This window comes from Prunus persica, chromosome G6, assembly GCF_000346465.2.
Source record: "Prunus persica cultivar Lovell chromosome G6, Prunus_persica_NCBIv2, whole genome shotgun sequence".
Taxonomy (NCBI): domain Eukaryota; kingdom Viridiplantae; phylum Streptophyta; class Magnoliopsida; order Rosales; family Rosaceae; genus Prunus; species Prunus persica.
The window spans coordinates 11,388,300-11,413,335 of record NC_034014.1 but is presented as its reverse complement, the minus strand read 5'-3'; the positions used below and the strand labels follow the sequence as shown (position 1 = coordinate 11,413,335).

At 38.9% G+C, this 25,036-nt stretch overlaps 2 protein-coding genes and 1 long non-coding RNA gene across 3 annotated transcripts; 2 read left to right on the top strand and 1 right to left on the bottom strand.

Annotated features, from left to right (window-relative positions):
- On the bottom strand, nt 2,537–4,196 carry LOC18775368 (probable aspartyl protease At4g16563). The gene has a single exon (XM_007207894.2). The coding sequence runs from the start codon at nt 4,046–4,048 to the stop codon at nt 2,657–2,659; it is 1,392 nt and encodes a 463-aa protein (XP_007207956.1). The 5' UTR covers nt 4,049–4,196; the 3' UTR covers nt 2,537–2,656.
- Nucleotides 16,721–18,579, top strand: LOC109949611. The gene is made up of 5 exons (XM_020565687.1): nt 16,721–16,944; nt 17,060–17,303; nt 17,397–17,564; nt 17,859–18,119; nt 18,241–18,579. Exons 1-5 carry the CDS (start codon nt 16,721–16,723, stop codon nt 18,577–18,579), a joined length of 1,236 nt encoding a protein of 411 aa, XP_020421276.1.
- Nucleotides 22,013–23,871, top strand: LOC109949870. Its single transcript, XR_002272177.1, has 2 exons — nt 22,013–22,360; nt 22,484–23,871. It is a non-coding gene; the product is annotated as an uncharacterized LOC109949870 (long non-coding RNA).

Genomic DNA, 25,036 nt, shown 5'->3' with positions numbered 1-25,036 from the left:
CACATTCATAAAAATAAAAAAAAATAAAAAAAAGGAGAGGAACTGGAAAAATACAATTCTAACTATGTTCCCTATCCACCTCCTAAAATCTCCTAAAATAGGGAGACTTCTAGGAGCTCCTAAATCTCATAGTGAGAGAGAGAGAGAGAGAGAGAGAGAGAGAGAGAGAGAGAGAACTCCTAGTGGCTCTTTATAATTTAATGTTGTTTTGTTTTATGCATAGTTTAAACTTTTAATTAATGCTAACTATTTTTTATGACTCCCTCAACTAGGGAGTATAATTGGAGTTCAAATTTTATAGAGAGCACCTAAAATAACTTTTGTATGTTTTTAGGTAAATTTTAACTAAAAAATAGAGAGCATGATTGTAGATACTCTTAATGGGGACAAAATGATCATGAAAAATGTGCATTTAATGCTGGCCTATTTTCCCAACCTTTCTCATGGGAAGGGAAAATGAAACCCAATGGGGGGATGAATTTTCCCCCTTATTTTTCCATGTACCATGCAATCATTTCTCATGCATTACCAAACATGAGAAAGCAATTGATTTTCTATCCCCGAGTCTTCTTTCCCATAAACCAAATGCAGCCTTAAGGTTAATATGTGTGCTCACAAATAGTCATTGTCGTGAGTTTCCATCAAAAGTTCTATTAGTTTGTTAATGTGGCACTTATATAGAACTCACTTATCCAAGGCCATACTATTATAGTATTCTATAATTTCTCATACTATAGTGCCATGTTAATTTAAATAAAGTATATTTTTTAAAATTCATTTAAAAAATTAGTTTTTTTTTATCGCAAATAACCTCGAAAATTTACAAAATTATCACATTTCGTCCTTCAGTATTTTTATGACATTAATGTTCCTTAAGTTTTTCATGCCAAAAGTTGCCCAAATGCTTTACTGATTAAAGCTTGCACTGTGCCATTATTTAAATGGAAATTTGTTGGATCAGATTTGATTGTGAGAATGAAATAGATGATAACTTTATAAGAAAAAGAGGACATAGGAGAGAAAAATGGTGTTAATGTTTATAGGAATGTGTGAAACCATAAATGTACAGAGGGAAAATTGAGTGGTAAAATTAATTAAAGATTAATCTTCAAAAAAAAAATAATTTGCCAGAACGATAATAAAAATTAAATTCACTATACAATTTGTTTTCACAAAGAGAAAGAATTAGTTTGTTTAATCTCAATCATTCATGGTAGCCTAATCTAATGGTTAAAACTTATGTCTAAATTTGTGGTGCCACGGATTCCTCATATATCCACCCTCATACATACGTATATGCATGTATTCAAATTTTATGTTATTTGCAAAGGAAAATGGATCAACGTTGACACTGGCTTTACCTCCTTTATCTGATCATTGTTTTTTTTTTTTTTTTTTTGTCTTTTCATTTTGAGGATTGTTCTCATGATTCTTTGTACTTGGTATATTCAAATTCATAATATATAACATTGAATTATAATTTAGCATTTTATATACATCAAATCACATTTAGAAATAGATATGGTTTTCTCTCGAAAACCCCAAATATTTTTAATAATCAAAATTCAAATTCAATCTTCTGATTCTCGGATATAAATTCAACCTTTTGATTCAAAAACCACTATCAAGTGCTTGTCTAACTCGTTTGGGATTGCTTTTCTCGGAAGCACTTCTGCTCATAAGTGCTTTTATTATAAAGATGTTGAAATTTTCATAAAAAATCTAAGTGCTTCTTGAAAAAGCACTTGAGAGTGCTTCCTAAAGAAGCATATAGCAAGTGCTTCTTCAGAAAGTGCTTCTAAACTTTTTTGTCAAACGCTGTCAGAAGTGCTTTTGGTTGTCAAAAAACGCTTTTAGCCATTCCAAAAGTACTCCCAAACAGACATGCTACTATATAAGCAAGTTAAAAGCTTAGTACGAGAGAGACACACAGAATTGAAACTATTGAGCTAACTTTCCTGAGAAATCAAAAAGAGGTAGCGAGGGAGATGGGAGTGCCATCCTTTTTTCGTTGGTTGGCTAACAAGTACCCTAGAGTGGTGGCCAAAGGTACGGTAGAGAGAGATGAGCACACCAAAGTCAAACCACATGGAGTTTGATAACTTTTATGTTGACATGAATGGAATATCCCTCCATGCTTTCACCCAGGTGGTAATGAAGTACGATACCATATAACAACAGTTGTATTCTCTCTTCACAAGCGCATTATTTCTTGATTAGATTAATAATGGTGAATTAGTTAGTTTTACCATGTTCTTCTAGCTCTAAAATATCACAAATGGCAATCTGTAAAAATAAATAAAATAGAATTACTATTGACACAATAAAAAAATAATTTTTTTATTAATTATTAATAGACATGTCAACATGTGATTGGTTGAATAAGGAGTCATTAGTGGAATGCTACATGATAAATAAGTCTTATAGGTTTTGTCCTATCGATAGTTTGTTACCATTAACGGATTGAGCTCTCTTCCGAGCCGATTCACAGCTCTCTTGAAATAATAAAATATAAAAGTGGAGGATGATTGTGGAGTGCAAATGATGTTTATTTTTATTTTTCATGTACTTTATGAACCAGGTGGGTTTGATTCTCTCATTCTGCACAGATTTGTTCTTCGATAGAAAACAACAAACAAAAGAAGAAGAAAAGACATCAGTTGCATTGCTGTTGCTTGAACCCAAACCTCTCATTCTGCAAATCAAACTCCACATGATAATTCTGCATTTGGAAACTCCCCAGAATTATAGAAGGCCCAGACGAGATCACAGGCAAATTATCACTCCGAATCGCCAAGCACAGCACCTCCCAAGCGGCCGGCGCCATGTAATTCTCCTCCGGCAGCGCCATCTCAGCCCCTCCCTTGAAGTGAAACGTCAGGCTTGGAAACATCGGCGTTTCAATCCCGGAAACATTATAGCACGGCCTCAACCTAGTCAAAGCCTCCACTTCCTCCGCCCTCTTGTAGCCCTTCGTCAGCTTCTCAAACTCTCCCGCCACACGCTCTAACACTTCAGGCGCCATATGCGTGAGGGTGGTCCCAGAATCGACAATGGTCCCGCCGGAGCCGTTCTTGTCAAGCCTTAGGTATCTGTACGGAATTTTCACGCGCCGCCCTCCCACAGTGATGCGGCGGAGGCCGACGTAGTAGTAATAGTTGAGGAAAGCCCTCTTTCCAGGGACTTCTGGGTTTTTCACAAACGGCGTGTAGCTGACGCCTTTAGTTTTCTTGACGGAGTCTTTGCCACCGACGAGGACCAGTGAGCTGCTTTTGTTAGTGTCGTCGAAGAGGCGAGAGAGAAGGCAATAGGAGAATTTTTTTATGGCCAATTGGGCGGGCAGAGAAGCTGGGCCGCGGCCCAACCCTGCAATGCCAGCGGCGGGTTGGTAGGTAGCGCGAATGGAGCAGCCCACAAGGAAATCGGGTACGCGTCGGTTCGGGAGGTGCAGCGTTTCAGAGAGTAGACTTCCACTTGTGTCGCCAGAGCCGTAGGGGTATGTGTACCAAGGGCATCTCCGGGTACAGTTTTTCGAACCGAGTTTGCAATCTGGGCAGTGAATTTTCGGGTAAACCATAGCGCATTTGGGGTTCAAGCAGGCGAGGGGTTTGGAAGATGAGGACAAGTTGGGAATAAAAGATTTGATTTTGACGGTGTTGCTGTGGTAAGTGGAGCAATTGATGCACTGGTATTTTTTGCTGCAAGGGAACCAAATTAAATCACTGCCAGTGTCCATGATAAAGGGGAGGGTTTGGGGAGGGGTGCCAAAGCTCAAGGGTATGGAGTATTCGCCATAGCTCTGGGAGAAGAGTGGGATTTTGGTGTTGGTATGAGGAGGGGTAGTTTGGGGATTTTTGAGGTGGCGGGCTCTTTTTAAAGAGGAATTTGCTAAGTAGCTGAGGTGCTGGTAAGGATATGGATGTGGGTTTGTGGGTAAATGTGAGATGGATATGGTGATAATATTGGAAGAAGTAATATACGGTAGAAGGAGAAGTAGAGAGAGAAAGAGCAGCAAAGAAGATGAAGAAGATGATGAAGAAGAAGCCATGGTTTTGATAGATTGGATAGAGGAAGCTTAATTTTTATTGTGGTTCTTAATTAAGGATAGAAAATGTGAGTGCCAGTTAGGTTGGATGATGAATTTTGCCAGCTTCAATCTTTGATACCAAACAGGTGTCTTTGTGCATGTGTTTAAGCATAGAAAGAAAGACTTACATGTCCAAACCAAAAGAATAGATGAGTTCGGTTTCTACTTGACCTTTGCAAAACAACAATTTTGTTTGGCAGCTTGTAAATCCTCTTTTGGGTTGAGGTGTTCAAATTCCAATTCCATCCGTGATCACTTACATGTCACTCCTTGAACGTTTCGTGCACTGGTTCAAGGAAGTCGCTTTAAAATCTTAAATTATACTCTTTATGTCATGCATGTTAGGAAATAAATCAAGTAGCTGATATTCTAGTAAAATATGAGGATGTTGTACGAGTCCGTGTCATTTTTCTGAAAGAGTGTTATATAGATTATACTTTGATTTGTCTAGTATAAAGATTCCTTGATGATCTTCATTATAAAAAATTTTGTTTGTAAAAATAAACAAAAAACAAATACATGTTAACTTTGGATTTTCATGTAAAGGCCTAAGGAGTAATTGTTGCGCTAAGTAGGCAAGTCTTTCTAATTTCTTGTGTTGTTCTAATTTTGTTACATGGTTGTTAATCAGTTGTTTTCTTTAATTAGTTTAATGTTTTACGTATATTTGACTTCAGTAATTTTTTGGTTCCATCCCGCAAAACGGAGGTGCAAATAAACCATCAATTTTTCTGATCTCATTATTTTCTCAGGGTGCGGTTCCATAAACAGAAACTCACTATTAGTGGATGAATACATAAATGAGTGTAAATAAATGTGTCACAGAGTAATAGCTCCAATCAAGTCGGGAACCAGATTCTTTACCAAGAAGTTGAGTCATTGCGAAGCAGCTTCTTGAAGTACGAGCAGATACTCTTCATCTCCATATAACAAATACGCCGCCTATCACAAATGGTAAACAAGATCAGAAAAGTGAGAGAAAACCAATCCCAATCCTTTCAATATTCAATATGCCTAGGCTAAATTAGAGGACTGGACTCTGGACGACGAATTGTTGAACCAAGACGACCGCACTAATCCGGTGCTTGGAGCTCTCTACAGTCCGTTCACGTGATAATCTGTCAATTCAAGATTTTCATGTTCATTTGGCCGGAGTCGCTCACATCCTGGATTGCATTCTAAAAGCGTGAGTTTCAAATTCCCTCCTAATAAATCTCATTATTTGGTTACCGTAGCCATTGTTGACTTTCGTGTATCTTACACGGTTAGATCAATTCCTTTATTGCTTTTGTATACACCGTTAGATGAAATTATAATTATTTATTTAATTAAAAAGATATAGGAGAGATACATACCAGTCATAACTCTACCATTGGGTTTCTAAACTTTATTATATTGCTTTTTCTTATGGGGCTTTTGAGTCCCGGTCCACTTCCTTCAAAGGCCCAACTTTTGTTTCTTTTGTATTTTGGTCAAAATACACAACTTCAAGTGGAATTGAGTTGGCGGTAATATCCCCTAGGAGCAGCCAATGTCGTTGAGCCCATATGGTCAGATTATTTACCATCCTGTTGAAACAAAAAAAATCGGTCAAACCAACATAGATTCCCAAAATTTTGGAATATATGTTATGTTTCAAATTAGTAAGGCTAAAGCTGATCAGTACTCACTTGAAATTCAAAAAGTGTTGTGTTTTCAAAGGAGTCTTATCTAGTTGGCCTATAAAAAGGCTACAACAAAAAAAGAAAAAAAAAGAAAGGAGAAAGCTGACGACAGATTAAAAAAGATTGCTGGAGAAATTAGAACATGCTACAGGTATACTGTCATTTCTATTTTCTTTTCTATGTTGGGCATAACATGCCACAAATCTATGGGTGAAAAACCCATAAATTACTTGGATGCAAATCCATGGATGAGTAACCCGAAATTATTTGGATGCAAATCTATGGGTGAGTAACCCTGAAACTATTTGGATGTAAAAATCCATATGGGTGAGAAACCCAGAACCTGTGCATATTAAAAAAAAAAATCAGAAAAATGGGTTCACAGATGCAAATATAAATTTTTTTTTTTAAAAAGAAAAGGGTTATACCTCTGCCTTTGGTGAATCTAATCAACTTTCTCCCTCTCTGTCAAAAAAAGATAATAAAGGCACACTAATTTCTTCTGTGTCTGGGCTGCTCTGAAACAAAAAATAAAAAATAAAAAATAAATTGTTTGCATATAGACAAATTGAAACAAAACAAGTTTGAAGGAGCAAGTCCTATTGCATAGCCAACTCTTGTATCAATTCTTAGTTTGGTGTTTGTGTACAAATTGTCAAAACAAAAGAAGGAGGACGGCCATGGAATTCTGAGTTAAACAAAACCATTAGCTACAGACCAATTTGGAAATGGGGAAGTCAGCAAACAAAAAGCTTGGAGGAGAGGCTTTGTATTTTGTTTTGGAAGAAGGTTTGTTACAGCAAGAAAAATGGAGGAATGAAACAACGTTGGTGCATACAGACGCAATGAACTGAAAAAAAAAGTTGAAGACAGCCACGTTTTGGCAGCATATATAAGCAACAAACAACAACAACAAAAAAAAAAGGAAAAAAAGATAGCCACGTTTCTTTTGAAAGCTTTGTGTTGGCAAATCAAAAAATTAAAATAAAAAAGATAAAAAAGCATGGGAACAGGGAAGTGGCTGTACGTAGGCCTCATCATTTGGCCCGCAGGCTCATGGGCTAATAGGGGCCAGTCCGGCCCATTGAAGAAAAGCTCGGCCCGGCTCATTATGGACTTTGAGATGGCTCGGCCCGCCTTGGGCTGGGCTAGGCTTGGCCTTGGGTGTCTGAAGCCCGACTCGGCACTTAGGCCCGGCTCGATTAAGCCCAAGAAAGCCCGACCCGGCCTACCCACAAAAGCCCGACCCGTTAGGCCCGCATACATATATAATTATGTATAAATAAGAGTTTAGGATTAGGATTATATCACTTAAATCACATATATAATTTGTTTCATTTCATTCACTTTTCTTTACTCACTCATAGTTTATAATTGGATGATTAGCACATTAAGTTGTGTCAATTATTAATACAACAATTATATATATATAAATAAGATGAACAACATATCATATCATCAAATATAATCATATCACGAAACATGATCGTACTACCAAATATAATCATGCTTTTCTTGAACACATCACCAAACATTTGCAAATTTATTCATACCATCCTTTAAAAATAAAAATAAAATCTTTTTGATACTTATTATTTTTAAAAATTATTTCTTAAAACGTATTACGGTCTAATTATGTAATAACCTCAAAAATAATACTTGGTTTTTTTATTTTTGTGGAAAATCTTATTAAGTTGTGTGACTTTATTAGGTGTTTTATGAATTTGGTTTGATGTGAAAATATTAGAATTAAGTGAGTTTAATCTTAAATTTGGACTAAAATGCCCTTATGATTAAGTTTATGATTTTTTTCGAATGAAGTAGGCCCGTTTAGGCCCGGCCTAGGCCGATGGGCAGCCCGGCTCATGGGTCAAGCTTGGGCTTTGAATTTTCTAAAAAAATTCGGCCCGACTCGATATTTTCTCTCTCCTCTTTAAAGCCCGGCCCGACCCTGCCCAAGCCCATTAAATTTGGGTTGGGCTAGCCCAACCCGGCCCATTGATGAGCCCTAACTGTACGCCACTTTGTTCGGCTCAAGGGTTGTAGGCTAGTAGGCCATCAAAGAAGAAAGGAAGAGATGTCAGACAAAAAGAAAAATGAGTACAAAAATAAAAAATAAAAAGGGGGAGAAAGGGTTGGCTCCTCTTCGTAGCTTGCGGCAGCCCATTCGTTTGTTTTCTCCTTTTGTTTGCGAAAGCTCTGTACCAATTGTGACTTTGTGTAATCTTTTAAAGGCATAACAAATACAATGTTTGCTCTCAATTTGGACTGATCACAAGTATTCCAGATAAATATGGGAGTGCAAGGTCTGATTTTACTTGGAAACAAACCCTAGGCAAAGTTGAATAGCTATTAAGTTGCTTCAATAGGTTACTGGACCAAAGCTTTTCGTGGACTCCTTGGTCATGGGCTAATTGACAACAAATATCAAAGGCCCGAAATAGATTAATGGGCTGTCAAAAATAATTGCCCATTAATTCTCAAAAGTCCATAATGTTTAATGTGTGGACTAAATAAACATTCATTAAATTTACAGAGGCCCAAATTGCCTATTATATGGTTCATAGATCAATTTTAAAAATCCTCATAGCCATATTTGGATCCAAGTGCAAATGTCAATTTTAGAAAATTAGTGGGTTAATCAAAATTGCTCATTATTTTTCTTGGACATTGACAAAAAGAAAAATGGTACAAAACCATCCAATTTTTTCCATGGATCATCTACCCATGCAAATTTCATTGAGTTTGAATTCAAATCTCTCAAACATAAATTCTCAATTAGTAGGCTACACTTACCCTTTAATTTTCAATTTTTTTTTTTCCCTTGGGGCATCTATCCATGCAAATTTCAATGAAATTAAATTCAAATCTCTCAAACACAAATTCTCAATTAGTGGGCTACACTTACCCATTAATTTACAATTTTTCCCATAGGTCATCTATATTTGAAAATCTCTAAATTGTCTCAAAGACATAAATTCTAAATTACTGGGCCACACTTACCCATTAATTTTCAAACTTTGGAACTATGTCGGTTTGATCCCATCAAGGGTACGTAGGCAGTCTAGCATCCCAATAGACACAACCGCAACCAAATTTGAATCATTAGTTATATCGACCAAATTCTCACAAATCAAATCTCCACACAAATTAATTCCAAACTACGTTGGTTTGATGCCATCAAGGATACATAAGAAGTCTAACATCCTAATAGACCCAACCGCAACCAAATTTGAATCCCTGGTTTATTCAGCTAAATTCACTCAAACATGTTTTTTCAATCAAATTCATTCAAATTCCCCCTTTTGCAATGAGTCATGTATTCATTGTAATTCTTTGAACTACGAGTGACTTAATTCCCGCAAGGGATACATAGTGTCATGGGATGAGCGAGTGGCGTGGCGCGGTGGAAGTGAAACACACATATTTCGCCACTCAAAGCACACCTGTGCGACTTAAGATCCTTTTGGATCCTAGTCAACCTTCTCCCACTTCATGATATTCATGACTTTTACAACTCAGCGAGAGTTTCACCATCAAGTGTCGTCTCCCATAGGCGTCATGTCCTATAGCTAGACAACGAGTCACACTACCTTTTGACAACACAATCACATAAGACATCAAGCGTTGCATAAGACACGTCAACTGCATCGACCACGTAGCATGCCAAACTCGTGGCTCGCTCATGTCCAAGTCAAGACATAGCGATCCAACACATCATCGGTTTACCCACACTTTTGTTGGTCATTTATTTAGTGTCCAAGATAGCCCACATCCTCAAGCTATACACGCAAGCTGTCATACTTGCATGTCACCCAAGCCTTGGCAATGTATGTATTCCGAATGTCCCACATAATCATCTATGCATTGCATTGGGTCACAACCCATGCATACTGACATCCGAATATCTTCCTTCCACATTGGACAAGGCCGAACCCAAGCCAAGTCCATCGAGTATTGTCAAATGCCTCGCTAGCCGATTGCATAGCGAATGCCATACGTTGACCTCACTTTTCACAACGATGCCCAATACGAACGGCCCTAAGTGTTCGTACTGTCCTCAAGAATTCCTTTCCCACAATCTTATGCCCGCCCTTATGACTACCTCCAATGTCATAAGGATGCTCGCTTAGTGCCACAAGGGTGTAAGCACCAAGGGTGGTGGAAAGCATGACAACATGTCACCCTCTATATAGCACTTTATGCATTTAGCCTTCTGCTAGGAGGTAACATCACCTATGCACGATGAGTCATAATTGGGCAGAACTCCTTCATTTGAACTCCTCATAGCGAACCGTCAGTTGCATTGCCTGCGTCTCAACATCACGAAAGTTCCGGTATTCTTGGTTTCCTCAGGTTCTTCCCATAACCTTATGAAATACCCAAAATACCCTTCACAAGTGTAACCCGGACAACACCAACCATTCTAACTCATAAGCTCTTGCCCGTCCACACTTAGACTACTCATAAGCAAATGGATGTCCCAATGGAGTCACGGTGGCACTTGCTTATATGTGCCCGTGACATTCTCCCCCACTAATAGTGTCACATCCTCGTCGACGTGCCCACTGCACTACCGAGTATGGAATCATAATAGCACTCACTTATGTGCGATCCGTGACATTCTCCCCCACTGATAATGACGACGTCTTCGTTGACATGCCCACTGCACTGCTGCATAACAACACCATATAGGAATATCCTCTTCTCTTCGCTCCAAGGACCACAAAGCAGCACTACCTTAACCCTTTTCAACTTCTCTTTCAAAGTTGTACTAATTTCCCTCTTCTCGGGCCGAGACCTCTGTCTCTTGTCGCACTCAACCATTGAACAATCATACAGCTCGCTAGTCAAGTACTTCCGCATTTCTCACATTCAAATAGATGCACCCCGCTTGGGTGCGATTCGTAAGCCAACCGTGTGTCATCCACGACACCTCCATTTTGTGCATCTGCACTGCCATACCTTCATGGCATTCAAGGTTCTCCCTTACTTATCTCGTGGGCATACGCTCATCTCAAGATGCCTCCACAACAAAGTTCCACAACACTTAGGCCATCACAATTCACCAAGATTAGACATCATCATCCCTATTACTAGTAGAACCACTTGACTACCAATGCCCCAAATTCGGACTCGGCAGAACCACTTCTTTAGCATCCACACGAGAACAAGTAAAATGTCAACACCCAAGTTACTCCAACTCAGTTTACCATCAAATGCGGACATACTCCATGTCTTTACCAACTATGCTCACCCGTAAGTCTCTGGGATCCCCTTCTGGAACACTCCATTGTTTCGAAAATCAGTTAGCAACTTTGTGCCAAACATTGTGCCTCACCCACACATTCTCAGCAGTTGTAAGAGCAACCATTTACTCCCTTAATAGAGCCAAGTCCATCAGTGACTTACTTCCTTAATAGAGCCTAGCCCATCAGCGACTTACTTCCTTCGAAGACTGCACCATTCTGGTCTTGAGCTCTCACAACTCTTCCTCGAACAAGGTCTTGCACCATCCGTTCAACATTCATCACCAATTGAATTCAACACAATTGTCAACGACATGCTATTATTTGAGTATAGCCAACCTTCGGCACTCTCACCAAACTCACGCTGCCATCTTCCTCAAATGTTGGCCTTGAATACGCAACATCACTTTGTCAACCGTGTACCCTCCAAGGCTCCTCAATCTGTTTGCGCATGTGCGCTGCCATACCTCAATGGCATTCGTGGGTTTCCCTCACTTATCTCGTCGACGCACCCTCACATCAACGTGCCTTCTAAGCGAAGCTCTACAACACTCTAGGCCTTCACAATTCACTAAGGTTTGATGTCATCCCTACTACAAGTAAAACCACCTAACCAAAGCCCAAACTTGAATTTGGTAGAACCTACTTTCCATAGCATCCATAACGGAACAAGTAAGACATCTCCCCTTAAGTTACTCTATCTTTAAGTTACCATTAGGTGCAGACATCCTGCGTCCTAGCCGTCATTTTCGTAAGAAATACTCTGGGATGCACCTTTGGAACACTCCCGCATTCCGAATATTAGTTAGCAACCTTGTGTTAAACATTGCACTTCACCCACACGTTCTCCACAATTGCAAGAGCAACCACTTAAGTGACTACTTCATTAAAGCCTAGCCCATCAGCAACTTACTCCCTCAATGGAGTCTAGTCCATCAGTGACTTACTTCCTTCCTTCAAAGACAGCCCCCTTTCGCTCTTCAACCCTCACAAATCTTCCCTGAACAAGGGTCTTGCATCGTCTGCTCAACACTTGTTACCAATAGAGTTTACCACAACCTTTAATGGTATGCCATGGTTCGAGTGTAAGTTAATCTTCAACACTCTCACCAAACTTGCGCTCCTATCCTCCCCACATCCTGAACTAAACAAGCAACATCAATTCATCACAAATCAGAACCCATGCCTACCCGACTTCCGGACCCTTGGTGCACATAATAGAAAACTAGGCAACCAAGCAGCAAAACCAACCATCATCCCACATCTTAGAGTCATCCTACTTGATGTCTACTCAAAATTTTGAGGCAATCTTTTGGATATCTTCACCATTCCATAGGATCTAGCACAAAGACGGGTTTCCATCAGCCGTCACATAACATGATTCCAACAATCATCCACAGTGACGTTAGGGTCTTCATCCAACTTCATAGAACCACTACCCATCACAGGCAATAACCGACTACCTTGCTATCAAACTTTCTCCATCCCCAATCTTTTCTAGGTGCGAATTCCTCACACCGAAACCACAATCTGAATCGATCAGCTCTGATACCACTTATTATGGGATTAGAGCTTCACGGTTTGTATCCAAGGTGCAAATCATTTAAGCAGAAAATCACCATTACGCCGAGATCGGCTTTGATAGCACTTGTCACGGAATGAGCGAGCAGCACGGCGTGGCAAAACAGAAGCACACATAGTTCGCCACTCAAAGCACACCCGTGCGACCCAGGATCCTTTCGGATCCCAGTCAGCCTTCTCTCACTTCATAATATTCATGACTCTCACAACTCCATAAGAGATTCACCATTAAGTGTCGTCTCCCATAGGCACCATGCCCTCTAGCTAGACAACGAGTCACACTATCTTGTGACAACACAATCACCCCGCATTCAACAACGAACCTTTGACGCCTATACATTAAGCATTGCATAAGACACGTCAACTGCATCGACCACGTAGCATGCCAAACTTGTGGCATGCTCATGTCCAAGTCAAGACATAGCAATCCAACACACCATCGGTTTACCCATACTTTTGTTAGTCGTTCCTTTAGCGTCCAAGATAGCCTACATCCTCAAGCTATACACGCAAGCTGTCATACTTGCATGTCGCCCAAGCCTTGGCGACGTATGTATTCCGAATGTCCCACATAATCATTTATGCATTGCATGAGGTCGCAACCCATGCGTACCGGCATCCGCATATGTTCCTTCCACATTAGACAAGGCTGAATGAGTCGAACCTAAAATAATAAAACTCAATTATTCAATTAATGGTTGTGAAATTATGTTGGGAGGATCACATTTTCCATCAACACATCCAATTAGTGAAATGGAGGAGCCACCATCTCAAAAACATCTCTTTTAATGCTGTATTTGAGGATATCGTTTTTAAATATATATATATATATATATATTTCATCATTTTTGTTCCTTTTGTCAAGTATACATTACTTGAAACTAATACCTCAATTGATAAATTTGAGGATGATACTATGGATGATGAGACGGTAGCCAATACATTTGAGGATGAAATTGTGGATGATGAGACATCATTCAATATCGCAATTTCATTTTCTGAATTAGAGACTGAAATTCTGGATGAAGGCTATTCACTGGCCTTAAAAATGCATGGCTGGGGCTACCGTGTCTCCAAGACCTATGCTGTCGTTAAGTATGGCCCTTTTGTTATGGAAACAGGCTCCTCGAATGTGAGTGCTGCTTTCGCATTTGCAGGGACTACCCCTTTCATCACTCTTAATTACTATGTAGCTAAGAAGCTAAAGAATATTGTACAAAAAGATGCCAGATTTCACCACTGGGTTGAAAAATATTCATCCAATCATTATCAAGTATTGTTGATCATGCCTCACTTTTAAAACGGCTCAATTATCAGGTTTGTTCAATTTTTTTTGGTAGGCAAGCTCCATTTATTTGTTGTCAAGAAAAACAATTTGCAACCACACATTATGTCTTATTTTTAAAGCATATGTGTTTATTCCAGCCACATTATATCCATACGGAGAGGGTGCTCAATCATCTATACCGCTCTTTGACTAGGAATGCCCACCTTCAATTTGTTGAACCACGATATTTTAGTTCCATGGAATTGGCAATAGACTTTTTCAGCCAGCAAGTCATTGCTGATCAATTCCCCATAGTTCCTGTAATCAAGGACCTGTGGGTTGAGTTTCTCCTGCTGTGATTCTTATACCAAAGATTTGATGAAGGACATACTAATTGTAAGGGGTAAGTACATTGATCTATTATTTCAGTTTTTAGAAGTGTAGTTTTGACTTGTGTTTTCTTTTTTTTGCAGTGGGATTTGTACATAAAAATGTATAAGAAGTCTTATCTCAATTTGCATATTTTGAAATAAAATTGGACATTTTCAATGAGATTTCTAAGAAGACTAAGAAGAAGAAACTATTGAGCATATTTGTTGGAAGCTCGGTTGGTGACCTCAATCCTCTTCTGGAAGCAGAAATAAGGATTGTCATCAATCCTTGCAATCACCTTTTGGCAGTACGCTATCAATTTAAGGTGACTTTTATGCCACTGTTGCAGGCAATCATTCAGAAAAGCAAACAAATGCGAAAAGGAATAGGGTCCCTTTGGAAATCAAAGACTGGGACCCTTTATCTTGTCGATAGTTGGCATAAGATAATTACATTTATCTTTGGAGCTTGTGGTGCTAGGAATGAGAAGCCACATGATGATAAGAAACCACCTTAGGACGATATTTTCGAACATAAGTTTGCAAAGCCAAAGCATGCTGGTGTTAAGACATTGTCAAATTCTCGGTAGTGTTTTGATGGTTGTAGTGATATTTTTGAGCCAAAGTCTGCAATGCAATCTTTTGCATTTTTGGCACTTTTGCCAAAGCCAAAGAGTGCTGCAAAGCTACCTTCAACTGAGAATGAAGCTAAGAATGTGGAAGCTGAGAAGGCAAAGAGTGCTTGTGCTAAGCCACCTCACTGCGATATTCTTGAACTAAAGTCTGCAATGGTATCTTCAACACTTCAGGCACTTTTTCCAGAGCTAAAGAATGCTGGTGTTAATACATTGTCACCTAAGTCTGCCACAATTTTAGCACTTTTGCAAAAGCCAAAAAAGGCTGCAAAGCTACCTTCAACTGAGAATGAAGCTGAGATTGCTGAAGATGAGAATGTGTAAGCTGAAAAGCAACAAGTTGAGAAGCCAAAGAGTGCTGCAAAGCTACCTTCAGCTAAGAATGAAGCGGAGACTGCTGAAGATGAGAATGTGAAGCTGAAAAGTAACAAGCTGATAAGCCAAAGAGTACTTGTGCTAAGCTACCTCAATGCGATATTCTTGAACCAAAGGCTGCAAAGATATCTCCTAAACTTCGGGCACTTTTGTCAAAGCCAAAGCGTGCTGGTTTTAATACATTGTCATCTAAGTCTGCAACAATTTTGACACTTTTGCCAAAACCAAAGAGCGCTGCAAAGCTACCTTCAGCTGAGAATGAAGATGAGAGTGCTAAACATGAGAAAGTGGAAGTTGAAAACTAAAAAGCTGAGAAGCCAAAGAGTGCTTGTGCTATGCCACCTCATTGCGATATTCTTGAACCAAAGTATGCAAAGTTATTTTCTACACTTTGGGCACTTTTGTCAAAGCCAAAGAATGTCTGTTAAGACATTATCACCTAAGTCTGCAAAGCTACTATCTAAACTTTTGGCACTTTTGCCAATGCCAAAGAGTGTTGCAAAGCTACCTTCATTTGAGAATGAAGTTGAGACTACTGAAGATGAGAATGTGGAAGCTGAAAAGCAACAAGCTAAAAAGCTAAATAGTGCTTGTGCTAAGCCACCTCACTACAATATTCTTGAACCAAAGTCTGCAAATGTATCTTCTACACTTCGGGCACTTTTGCCAAAGCCAAAGAATGCTTGTGTTAATACATTGTTACCTAAGTCTTCAACACTTTTGGCACTTTTGCAAAAGCCAAAGAGTACTGCAAAGCTACCTTCAACTGATAATGAAGTTGAAACTACTGAAGATGAGAATGTGGAAGCTGAAAAGCAACAAGCTAAGAAGCCAAAGAGTGCTTGTGCTAAGCAACCTCACTGCTTCGTTATTCTTCAACCAATGTTTGCAAAGGTATCCTCTACGCTTCAGTCACTTTTGCAAAAGCCAAAGAATGCTGGTGTTATTACATTGTCACCTAAGTATGCAACACTTTTGGCACTTTTGTCAAAGCCAAAGAGTGCTGCAAAGCTACCTTCAGTTGAGAATGCTGAAGATGAGAACGTGGAAGCTGAAAAGCAACAAGTTAAGAAGCCAAAGAGTGCTTATGCTAAGTCACCTTACTGCAATATTCTTGAACTAAAGTTTGCAAAGGTATCTTCTACACTTCGGACACTTTTGTCAATGTCAAGGAATGCTGGTGTTATTACATTGTCACCTAAGTCTGCAACACTTTTGGCACTTTCACCAAAGCCAAAGAGTGCTGCAAAGCTACCTTTAGCTAAAAATGAAACTGAGACAGAAAATGAGAATGTGGAAGATGAAAAGCAACAAACTCAGAAGCCAAAGAGTGCTTGTTCTATGCCACCTCACTGCGATATTCTCAAACCAAAGTTTGTAAAGTTATCTTCTACATTTTAAGCATTTTTGCCAAAATCAAAGAATGCTAGTGTTAAGACATTGTCACCTAAGTTTGCAAAGCTACCTTCTACACTTTTGGTACAATCAGCAATGTCAAAGAATGTTGCAAATCTACCTTCAGTTGGGAATGAAGTTAAGACTACTGAAGATAAGAATGTGGAAGCTGAAAAGCAACAAGCTCAGAAGCCAAAGAGTTCTTGTTCTATGCCACCTCACTGCGATATTCTTGAACCAAAGTCTGCAAAGGTATCTTCTACACTTTGGGCAGTTTTGCCAAAGCCAAAGAATGCTGGTGTTAATACATTGTCACCCAAGTCTGTAACATCTTTGCCATTTTTGGCAAAGCCACAGAGTGCTGCAAAACTCAGCTGATACTACTGAAAATAAGAATGTTGAAGCTAAAAACCAATAAGCTGAGAAGCCAAATAGTGCTTATGCTAAGCCACCTCACTATGATATTCTTGAACCAAAGTCTACAAAGGTATCTACTATACTTCGGACACTTTTGCTAAAGTCAAAGAATGCTAGCGTTAATACATGCCCACCAAAGTCTGCAACATTTTTGGCACTTTTGCCAAAGCCAAAGAGTACTGCAAAGTTACCTTCAGCTGAGAATGAAGCTGAGACTGCTGAAAGTGAGAATGTGGAAGCTGAAAAGAAACAAGCTGAGAAGGCAAAGAGTTCTTAAGCTAAGCTATCTCACTGCAATATTATTGAACTAAAGTCTACAAAGTTATCTTCTACATTTTGGGCATTTTTGCCAAAGGCAAAGAATGTTGGTGTTAATACATTGTCACCTAAGTCTGCAACACTTTTGACACTTTTGCCAAAGCCGAAAAAAACTGCAAAGCTACCTTTAGCCGAGAAAGAAATCGAGACTATTGAAAATGGGACTGCGAAAGCTAAAAAGCAACAAGCTGAGAAGCCAAAGTGTGTTTGTGCTAAGCCACGTCATTGCTATATTCTTGAACCAAAGTTTAGATAGGTATCTTCTACACTTCGGGCATTTTTGGGAAAGCCAAAGAATGCTGGTGTTAATATATTGTCACCTAAGTCTAAAACACTTTTAGCACTTTTGTCAATGCCAAAGAGTGCTGCGAAGCTATCTTCAGCTGTGAAAGAAGTCGAGACTGTTGAAGATGAGAATGAGAAAGCTGAAAAGCAATAAGCTGAGAAGCCAAAGTGTGTTTGTGCTAAGCAACCTCACTGCTATATTCTTGAACCAAAGTCTGCAAAGGTATCTTCTACACTTCGGGCAGTATTGGCAAAGCTAAAAAATGCTGGTATTAATACATTGTCACCAAAGTCTAAAACACTTTTGGCACTTTTATCAAAACCAAAGAGTGTTGCAAAGCTATCTTCAGCTGAGAATGAAGCTAAGCGTGTTGTTGATGAGAATGTGCAAGGTGAAAAGCAACAAGCTGAGAAGCCAAAGAGTGCTTGTGCTAAGTCACTTAACTGCGATATTCTTGAACCAAAGTCTGCAAAGGTATCTTCTACACTTCGGGCACGTTTACCAAAGCCAAAAACTGTTGGTGTTAATGCATTGCCACCTAAGTCTACAACACTTTTGGCGCTTTTACCAAGGCCAAAAAATGCTGCGAAGCTAGCTTCAGTTGAGAATGAAGCTAAGACTGTTGAAAATGAGAATGCGGAAAGCTGAAAAGCAACAAGGTAAGAAGCCAAAGAGTGCTTATGCTAAGTCGCCTCACTGCGATATTCTTGAACCAAAGTCTGCAAAGATATCTCCTACACTTCGAGCACTTTTGCTAAAGCCAAAGAATGCTGGTGTTAATACATGGCCACCTAAGTCTACAATATTTTTGGTACTTTTGCCAAAACCAAAGAGTGCTGCAAAGCTAGCTTCAGCTGAGAATGAAGATGAGACTGTTGAAGATGAGAATGTGGAAGCTGAAAAGAAACAAGCTGAGAAGCCAAAGAGTGCTTGAGCTAAGCCATCTCACTGTGATATTCTTGAACAAAAGCCTGCAAAGTTATCTCATACACTTTTGGACCTTTTGCCAAAGCTACAGAGTGCTGCAAAGCTATCTTTAGCTGAAAAGCAACAAGCTGACAAGCCAAAGAGTACTTGTGCTAAGCCAACTCACTGCAATATTCTTGAAGCAACATCTGCAAAGGTATCTTCTACACTTCGGGCACTTTTGCCAAAGTCAAAGAATGCTGATGTTAATACGTAATCACCTAAGTCTGCAACACTATTGACACTTTTGCCAAAGCCAAAGAGTGCTGCAAAGCTACCTTTAGTTGAGAATGAAGCTGAAACTGCTGAAGATGAGAATGCAGAAGCTTAAATGTAACAAGCTAAGAAGCAAAAGAGTGCTTGTGCTAAGCCACCTCATTGCGATATTCTTGATCCAAAGTCTGCAAAGGTATCTTCTACACTTCAAGCACTTTTTCCAAAGCTAAAGAATGTTGGTGTTAATACATTGTCACCTAAGACTGTAACACTTTTGACACTTTTACCAAAGCCACAGAGTGTTGCAAAGCTACGTATCTTCATTTGAGAATGATGCTGAGACTGCTGAAAATGAGAATGTGGAAGCTGAAAAACAATAAACTAAGATGCCAAAGAGTGCTTGTGCTAAGCCACCTCACTGCGATATTCTTGAATCAAAGTTTGCAAATGTATCTTCTACACTTCAAGCACTTTTGCCAAAGCCAAATAATGCTGCTATTAATACATTGTCACCTAAGTATGCAACACTGTTGGCACTTTTGCCAAAGCCGAAGAGTGTTGCAAAGCTACCTTCAGCTGAGAATGAAGCTGAAACTGCTGAATATGAAAATGTGGAAGCTAGAAAGCAACAAGCTGAGAAGCCAAAGAGTGCTTGTGTTAAGCCACCTCACTGCGATTTTCTTGAACCAAAGTCTGCGAAGGTATCTTCTACACTCCGGGCACTTTTGCAGAAGCCAAAAAATGCTGGTGTTAATATATTGTCACCTAAGTCTGTAACACTTTTGGCACTTTTGTTAAAGCCAAAGAGTGCTGCAAAGCTACCTTTAGCTGAGAATGAAGCTGAGACTGCTGAATATGAGAATGTGGAAACTGAAAAGCAACAAATTGAGAAGCCAAAGAGTGCTTGTGCTAAGACACCTCACTGCGATATTTTTTTTTTGAACCAAAGTCTACAAAGGCATCTTCTACACTTTGGGCACTTTTGCCGAAGCCAAAGAATGCTAGTGTTAATACATTGTCACCTAAGTCTGCAATACTTTTGGCACTTTTGGTAAAGCCAAAGAGTACTGCAAAGCTACCTTCAGTGGAGAATGAAGTTGAGACTGTTGAAGATGAAAAGCAACAAGCTGAGAAGCCAAAGAGTGCTTGTGCTATGCCACCTCACTGCGATATTCTTGAACCAAAGTCTGCAAAGTTGTTTTTTACACTTTGGGTACTTTTACCAAAGCCAAAGAATGCTTGTATTAAGACATTGTCACCTAGGTCTTTAAAGTTACCTTATACACTTTTGGCACTTTTGCCAATGCCAGAAAGTGCTGCAAAGTTACCTTCAGTTGAGAATGAAGCTGAGACTGCTGAAGATGAGAATTTGGAAGCTGAAAAGCAACAAGCTGAGAAGCCAATGAGTGCTTGTGCTATTATTTGGAGTTTTTGTGAAGTATGTATTATTCATGTAACATGAGAACTTCAGTGATGGGGTATCCGAACGATAAATGTACCATATGGGGGCAAAGGGCAGTGAGGCCGATATGAGTCACGTACTGGGTACTATTTGTGAATGACAACCAAGATATTAAGTAATGATGTGATATGATTTGGATTGTGTAACTTTTTATTATATTTTTCTAGAGTGTGTGAAATGACATTGCTTGACTAGCATATTACATAATCTACTCATTGAGCGGAGGTTTGCTCATCCTTCACCTATTTTGTTTTTCAGATCAATTAGTGGGTAAGACAAAGCCGAAACTAGAGAAGTTGGATTAGTTTAGATTGATAAAATTTTATTTATATCTTGTACACTTGTAAGATTATTATAATTTTTATTATAAATATAATGGTAATGTATTTTAACCAATTCTTCAGCCTTTTTATTTCTTTCTTTCAATTCACGCACCCTGATTCGAGAATATTCTTTATTCTCGGATCGGGTCATGACATTAACTAATCAGACAAAGAGATGTGTGGTAGGGTTTAAATTTCAGACCACTAACATGCAAGTTAAGATCTTTTTTTATGGGACTAGACTCCATTAGCAAAGGATACTTCATGTTTAAACTATAAAGTTTAACAAAACCTAATAGGTATGATGAAAATAAAACTATTGTGACAAAACATCTAAATAGTAAGGGATCAATATACATCAAGATGTACATCAAATGAACCAATAAGCTCTTTCCAATTGTCAATGCGATCTCGATATGGATTATACCAATCAAATGCTTTAAGGTTGGAATTGTTTACTTGTGTCCAAAACACTTTCTGTTATGGTAATGTGGCTTGGAGTAAAAGTATTTTGTTGTGGGTGCCACAAAAAAATATAAAAATAAAAAATAAAAAAAACAGCTCCAATTAAGGATTACTATGCTATAGACCACATTAGAATTGCAAGAGATTGCTTTGATCCATTACAGTAATTCAATAAATTTCTGATTGTCTTTTGTATACAATAATTCAATAAAATTAGATGCGTGTGTTGAGCAACACCTTGAGTGCAAACAGTTTTATTAGAATTCAGAAATAATATTGCACAAGAGAATATACTTTGGCACAAGCAGCTCTAGATTCTCCAACAAACATTCTGTATGTCATTTAAGCGAACACTACAAACTATAAAAAAAGCATATATCTAAACTGAATGGTAGGGGAAAAGATGAAGAAGGCTTCTATTTTTTGAGAAGAATATGAAGGTCCTTGTGCTTGCCGCAAGACATACAGACTCGCTAACTATTACAGTATATCGTTTATTGTCCATGGTAAGAGATCTACACCAAATAAAGATTTCTAAATTAGAAAATTAAATGAGGAGATATTTATTGCATTGTAGAAAAGAAGGTGCAACTTACCTTGGTAATAACAAATTTCACTTACACGAAGGTACAGTAATCATTTATTATTTACTTTTGAGCATATAGAAGTCAAGTAAATATAAAATTTTAAATTAAAAATCAAAACAACCAAGCAATCAACAAAGGGAAAAGAATAAGATCATTACAGCCAAGTAATTAACAAGCCTTTCCATCAGCTCCTGCGCAAATTTTAAAGAAGTAGGCTCCTCAAGTTCTACGTCTTTAAAAGAGAAGAATAATCTGACAATAGGATTGAGAGGAGTTTGTATTTTTCTAAAACTTAATATGAAGAGTGGTGAGGTGTGTGTATAGATGTACTAAGGTTAAGTATTAAGTTGGATGACTGTTTTTGTCTTTTTACATAATAATTAAACTTATAGCTTAATAATTTAAGAATTATGGTGAACAAAGAGAAGTTCGAGGTTTAAATATAAAATCTCTTTCCCAATCTCATATGGCTCTCTCTTGAAAGCATTCCTTTTTCTTATCTAATCTCAGCCTGCAACTTGCAAGCCTAAACCTCATCATTCACAATCCGACCCGGACCCCCTTTTTTCCCCACCCTCTATTTGAAGTCTGGTCCCTAAACCCTCCTCAGACGGCCCCGTTTTATCATCACCAATTCCCTCGGCTCAGCTCGGCATTCAACCATAACCATTATCGAATCCCTTACGCTTCTCATTGGTAATTTCTTAGTTTTGGTTTTCAATTCTAGTTTGATTAGGTTACTTTTTATTTTATTATTATTTATTATTATTAGTTTAATTCTAGTTTGATTAGGTTTCTTAATCCCAATTGGTTTGGTAGTTTGATATTCGATTCCAGGTTTCTTAATCCCAATTGGTTTGGTAGTTTGATATTCGATTCCACCGCCTTTTCCATCTAAAAAATCAAGGTACACAGAATTCCGGGTCCCTCGCCTCCCTCTAAACCTCCCGTCTCAGAACACGATTCTCTCTCGTCCCAAAAACCCAGTTGCCAGAAGCAGGAGCAGCAGTTGTTGATTCTCAGAAGTGTATTTACAAATTGGGAGTTGATTCTCAGGTGGGCGTAGGCCAATGGTTTATGATGTTGAGAGGCAGAATAGGGATTGGACGAAGCTTCGGTACGAGCTTGAGGTTGGGATCAATCCTCTAAATTGCGATTCCTGGAGTCGTTACATACGGCTAGAAGAAGATAGTGCTCTAGCTCTAGCCCATAACCACAGAATTAGAGAGCTCTATTCCAGAGCTTTAGCTCATGTTCCTCCGCTTTGCAAGCTGCTTTGGAAGCGCTATGTTGATTTGTGGATCGACTATGCATGGTATGAGGAATTTGTTGCTCCTGGAGGAGATCTCGTGGAATGAACCAGACAAGGGTATAGGCAGTGCCTTGAATTGATTCCTCATACCAAGTTTTCGTTTGTGAAAGCATGGCTTCATGCCACCCAGTTTGAGATTCGACAGTTGAATCTCGAGGGGGCGCGCAAGATCCTTGGTGCGTCAAGAGACTGTGCACTTAAAGCTGCAATATTTGACAAGTACATAGAGATGGAGCTGACACTTGGGAATGTAGATCGATGTCGGAAACTGTATGAGAATTATCTGGATTGGTCACCACGTAATAGCAATACATGGGTCAAATACGCAGAGCTAGAGAAGACTCTAGGTGAGGAAGAACGAGCAAGGGGGATTTTCGAAATTGCCCTTGGGCAGTCGCAACTTAACAAGCCTGGATTGTTGTGGAAGGCTTACATTAACTTTGAGAGATGAGAGGGTGAGGTTGAGAGAGCTAGACAGATTTACGAGAGACTCCTAGACCGGATACAGCACCAAAATGTGTGGCTTAGGTATGCAAAATTTGAGGCACAAGGTCATCAATCCAAGGATTCTCTTGTTGCACAAGAAAGAGAGGAACAATGTGCATGCATTCAGCGTTGTAGAGGAGTTTTCGAGAGAGCTGTCCAGTACTTGGATATGAATAAATTGAAGGTAGAAAGGTTGATGTTGCTAAAAGAATGGTTGATAATGGAGGCTAGCTTTGGGGATATGGGTGATGTTAGCCTAGTCAAAGCTAAGTTTCCAATTAATTCAATGCGAAGAGGAAGAGGCCTTGCATCCACTCTCCCATCCCCTCTCCATCTCCGTTGTTCTCATCAATACTTGTCCAGAAAGTAATCATCCTTTAAATTCAATGCTTGTTTACATTTTTGTTTACATTCAATCCTTTATATTGTTATCATCTTGTCACAATGTTCAGATATTCTTGACAATAATATTTATTGTTTATGTCGATGCCCAAGCCCACACAAAAAGATTAGTTTAGTAGTAAACTTGGCCTAATCATGTAGGGGCCAAAACAAAAATAATAAGCAATTTTTATATAAACTGTCCCCCCAACCCATTGCTCCTTAGATTTGAAACCAGGGTCCCCTACGCCAAATCACCCAATCTCTCCGTCTCTCCCTTTCCCGACATCTCACCCCAGATTTGTAACCAGCCCTACTTCGCCAGCCAATCCACCCACTCTTCCTACCTCTCAATCCCAAGCTTTACGCAAATTGTATATCTCCGTCCAGAATTTATTGCTGGAAAGGGTCCGGCCGACTAGCCGGAAGTGGTCTCGGGACAGCTGGCAACATTTATTGACTTTAATTGAATTTCCTAAAATATGGAAACAATGGTATTGTGTGTAAATTTGGGGGTTCTTTTTTATTTGTATAATTGTAGTCAGAGTTAATTACAGTTTAATATTCTGTGATTACATTCTTAATACATGTTAGTTTCAATCTTTTTAATTTTTATAATCACATATCCTGATTTTTTATATTTCTTACAATGTGATTCTGTTCTTAGCGTTTTCGTCACATCTTTCCTTAGTTGTCAACGTGGCACTATGGGTTTCATAGTTTCTCTTTTTTTTTAAAAATTTAAATTAATTAAAATATGAATAAAATATTAAAAATTAAACTCTCTCTCTCTCTCTCTCTCTCTCTCTCCCCCATCGATTTCTTTCTTCCTCTATTCCCCATGAACACCACCTGCAAGCTCCAACCCTTAAATCCAGCTCACAACCATTGCCCCAACAAACCCAGAACCCCAGCGCCCCCCACCCTCCACCCCAGCCTGCGACTATAGAAAAATAGAAATATATATATCATCCCAAACTAGCGCCTCACCCCCAGTAGATTTTATTTTCCCCCCCTTCCCCATGACCACCACTCTTGTCACAAGGAGAAATCCCAAGCTTCAATTTTGATGACAAAACAAAGTGGTTATAGCACAAATTGATGTGCCTGCTAATCTTGAACACTGACAATTTGCTTATAAAGCAAAACTCCATGGAAGTCATTGTTCGCAAGATTCAAGTGTTTCAATCTCT

What these genes read in the sequence shown, in the direction of transcription:
- LOC18775368 (XM_007207894.2), bottom strand. Translation starts at nt 4,048, where the DNA reads ATGGCTTCTTCTTCATCATCTTCTTCATCTTCTTTGCTGCTCTTTCTC.
- LOC109949611 (XM_020565687.1), top strand. Translation starts at nt 16,721, where the DNA reads ATGTCAAAGAATGTTGCAAATCTACCTTCAGTTGGGAATGAAGTTAAG. An exon ending in AAAAGAAACAAGCTGAGAAG is followed by an intron (nt 17,304 to 17,396) that starts GCAAAGAGTTCT and finishes TTTTTGCCAAAG; the next exon opens with GCAAAGAATGTTGGTGTTAA. An exon ending in TTGAACCAAAGTCTGCAAAG is followed by an intron (nt 18,120 to 18,240) that starts GTATCTTCTACA and finishes CTGCGAAGCTAG; the next exon opens with CTTCAGTTGAGAATGAAGCT.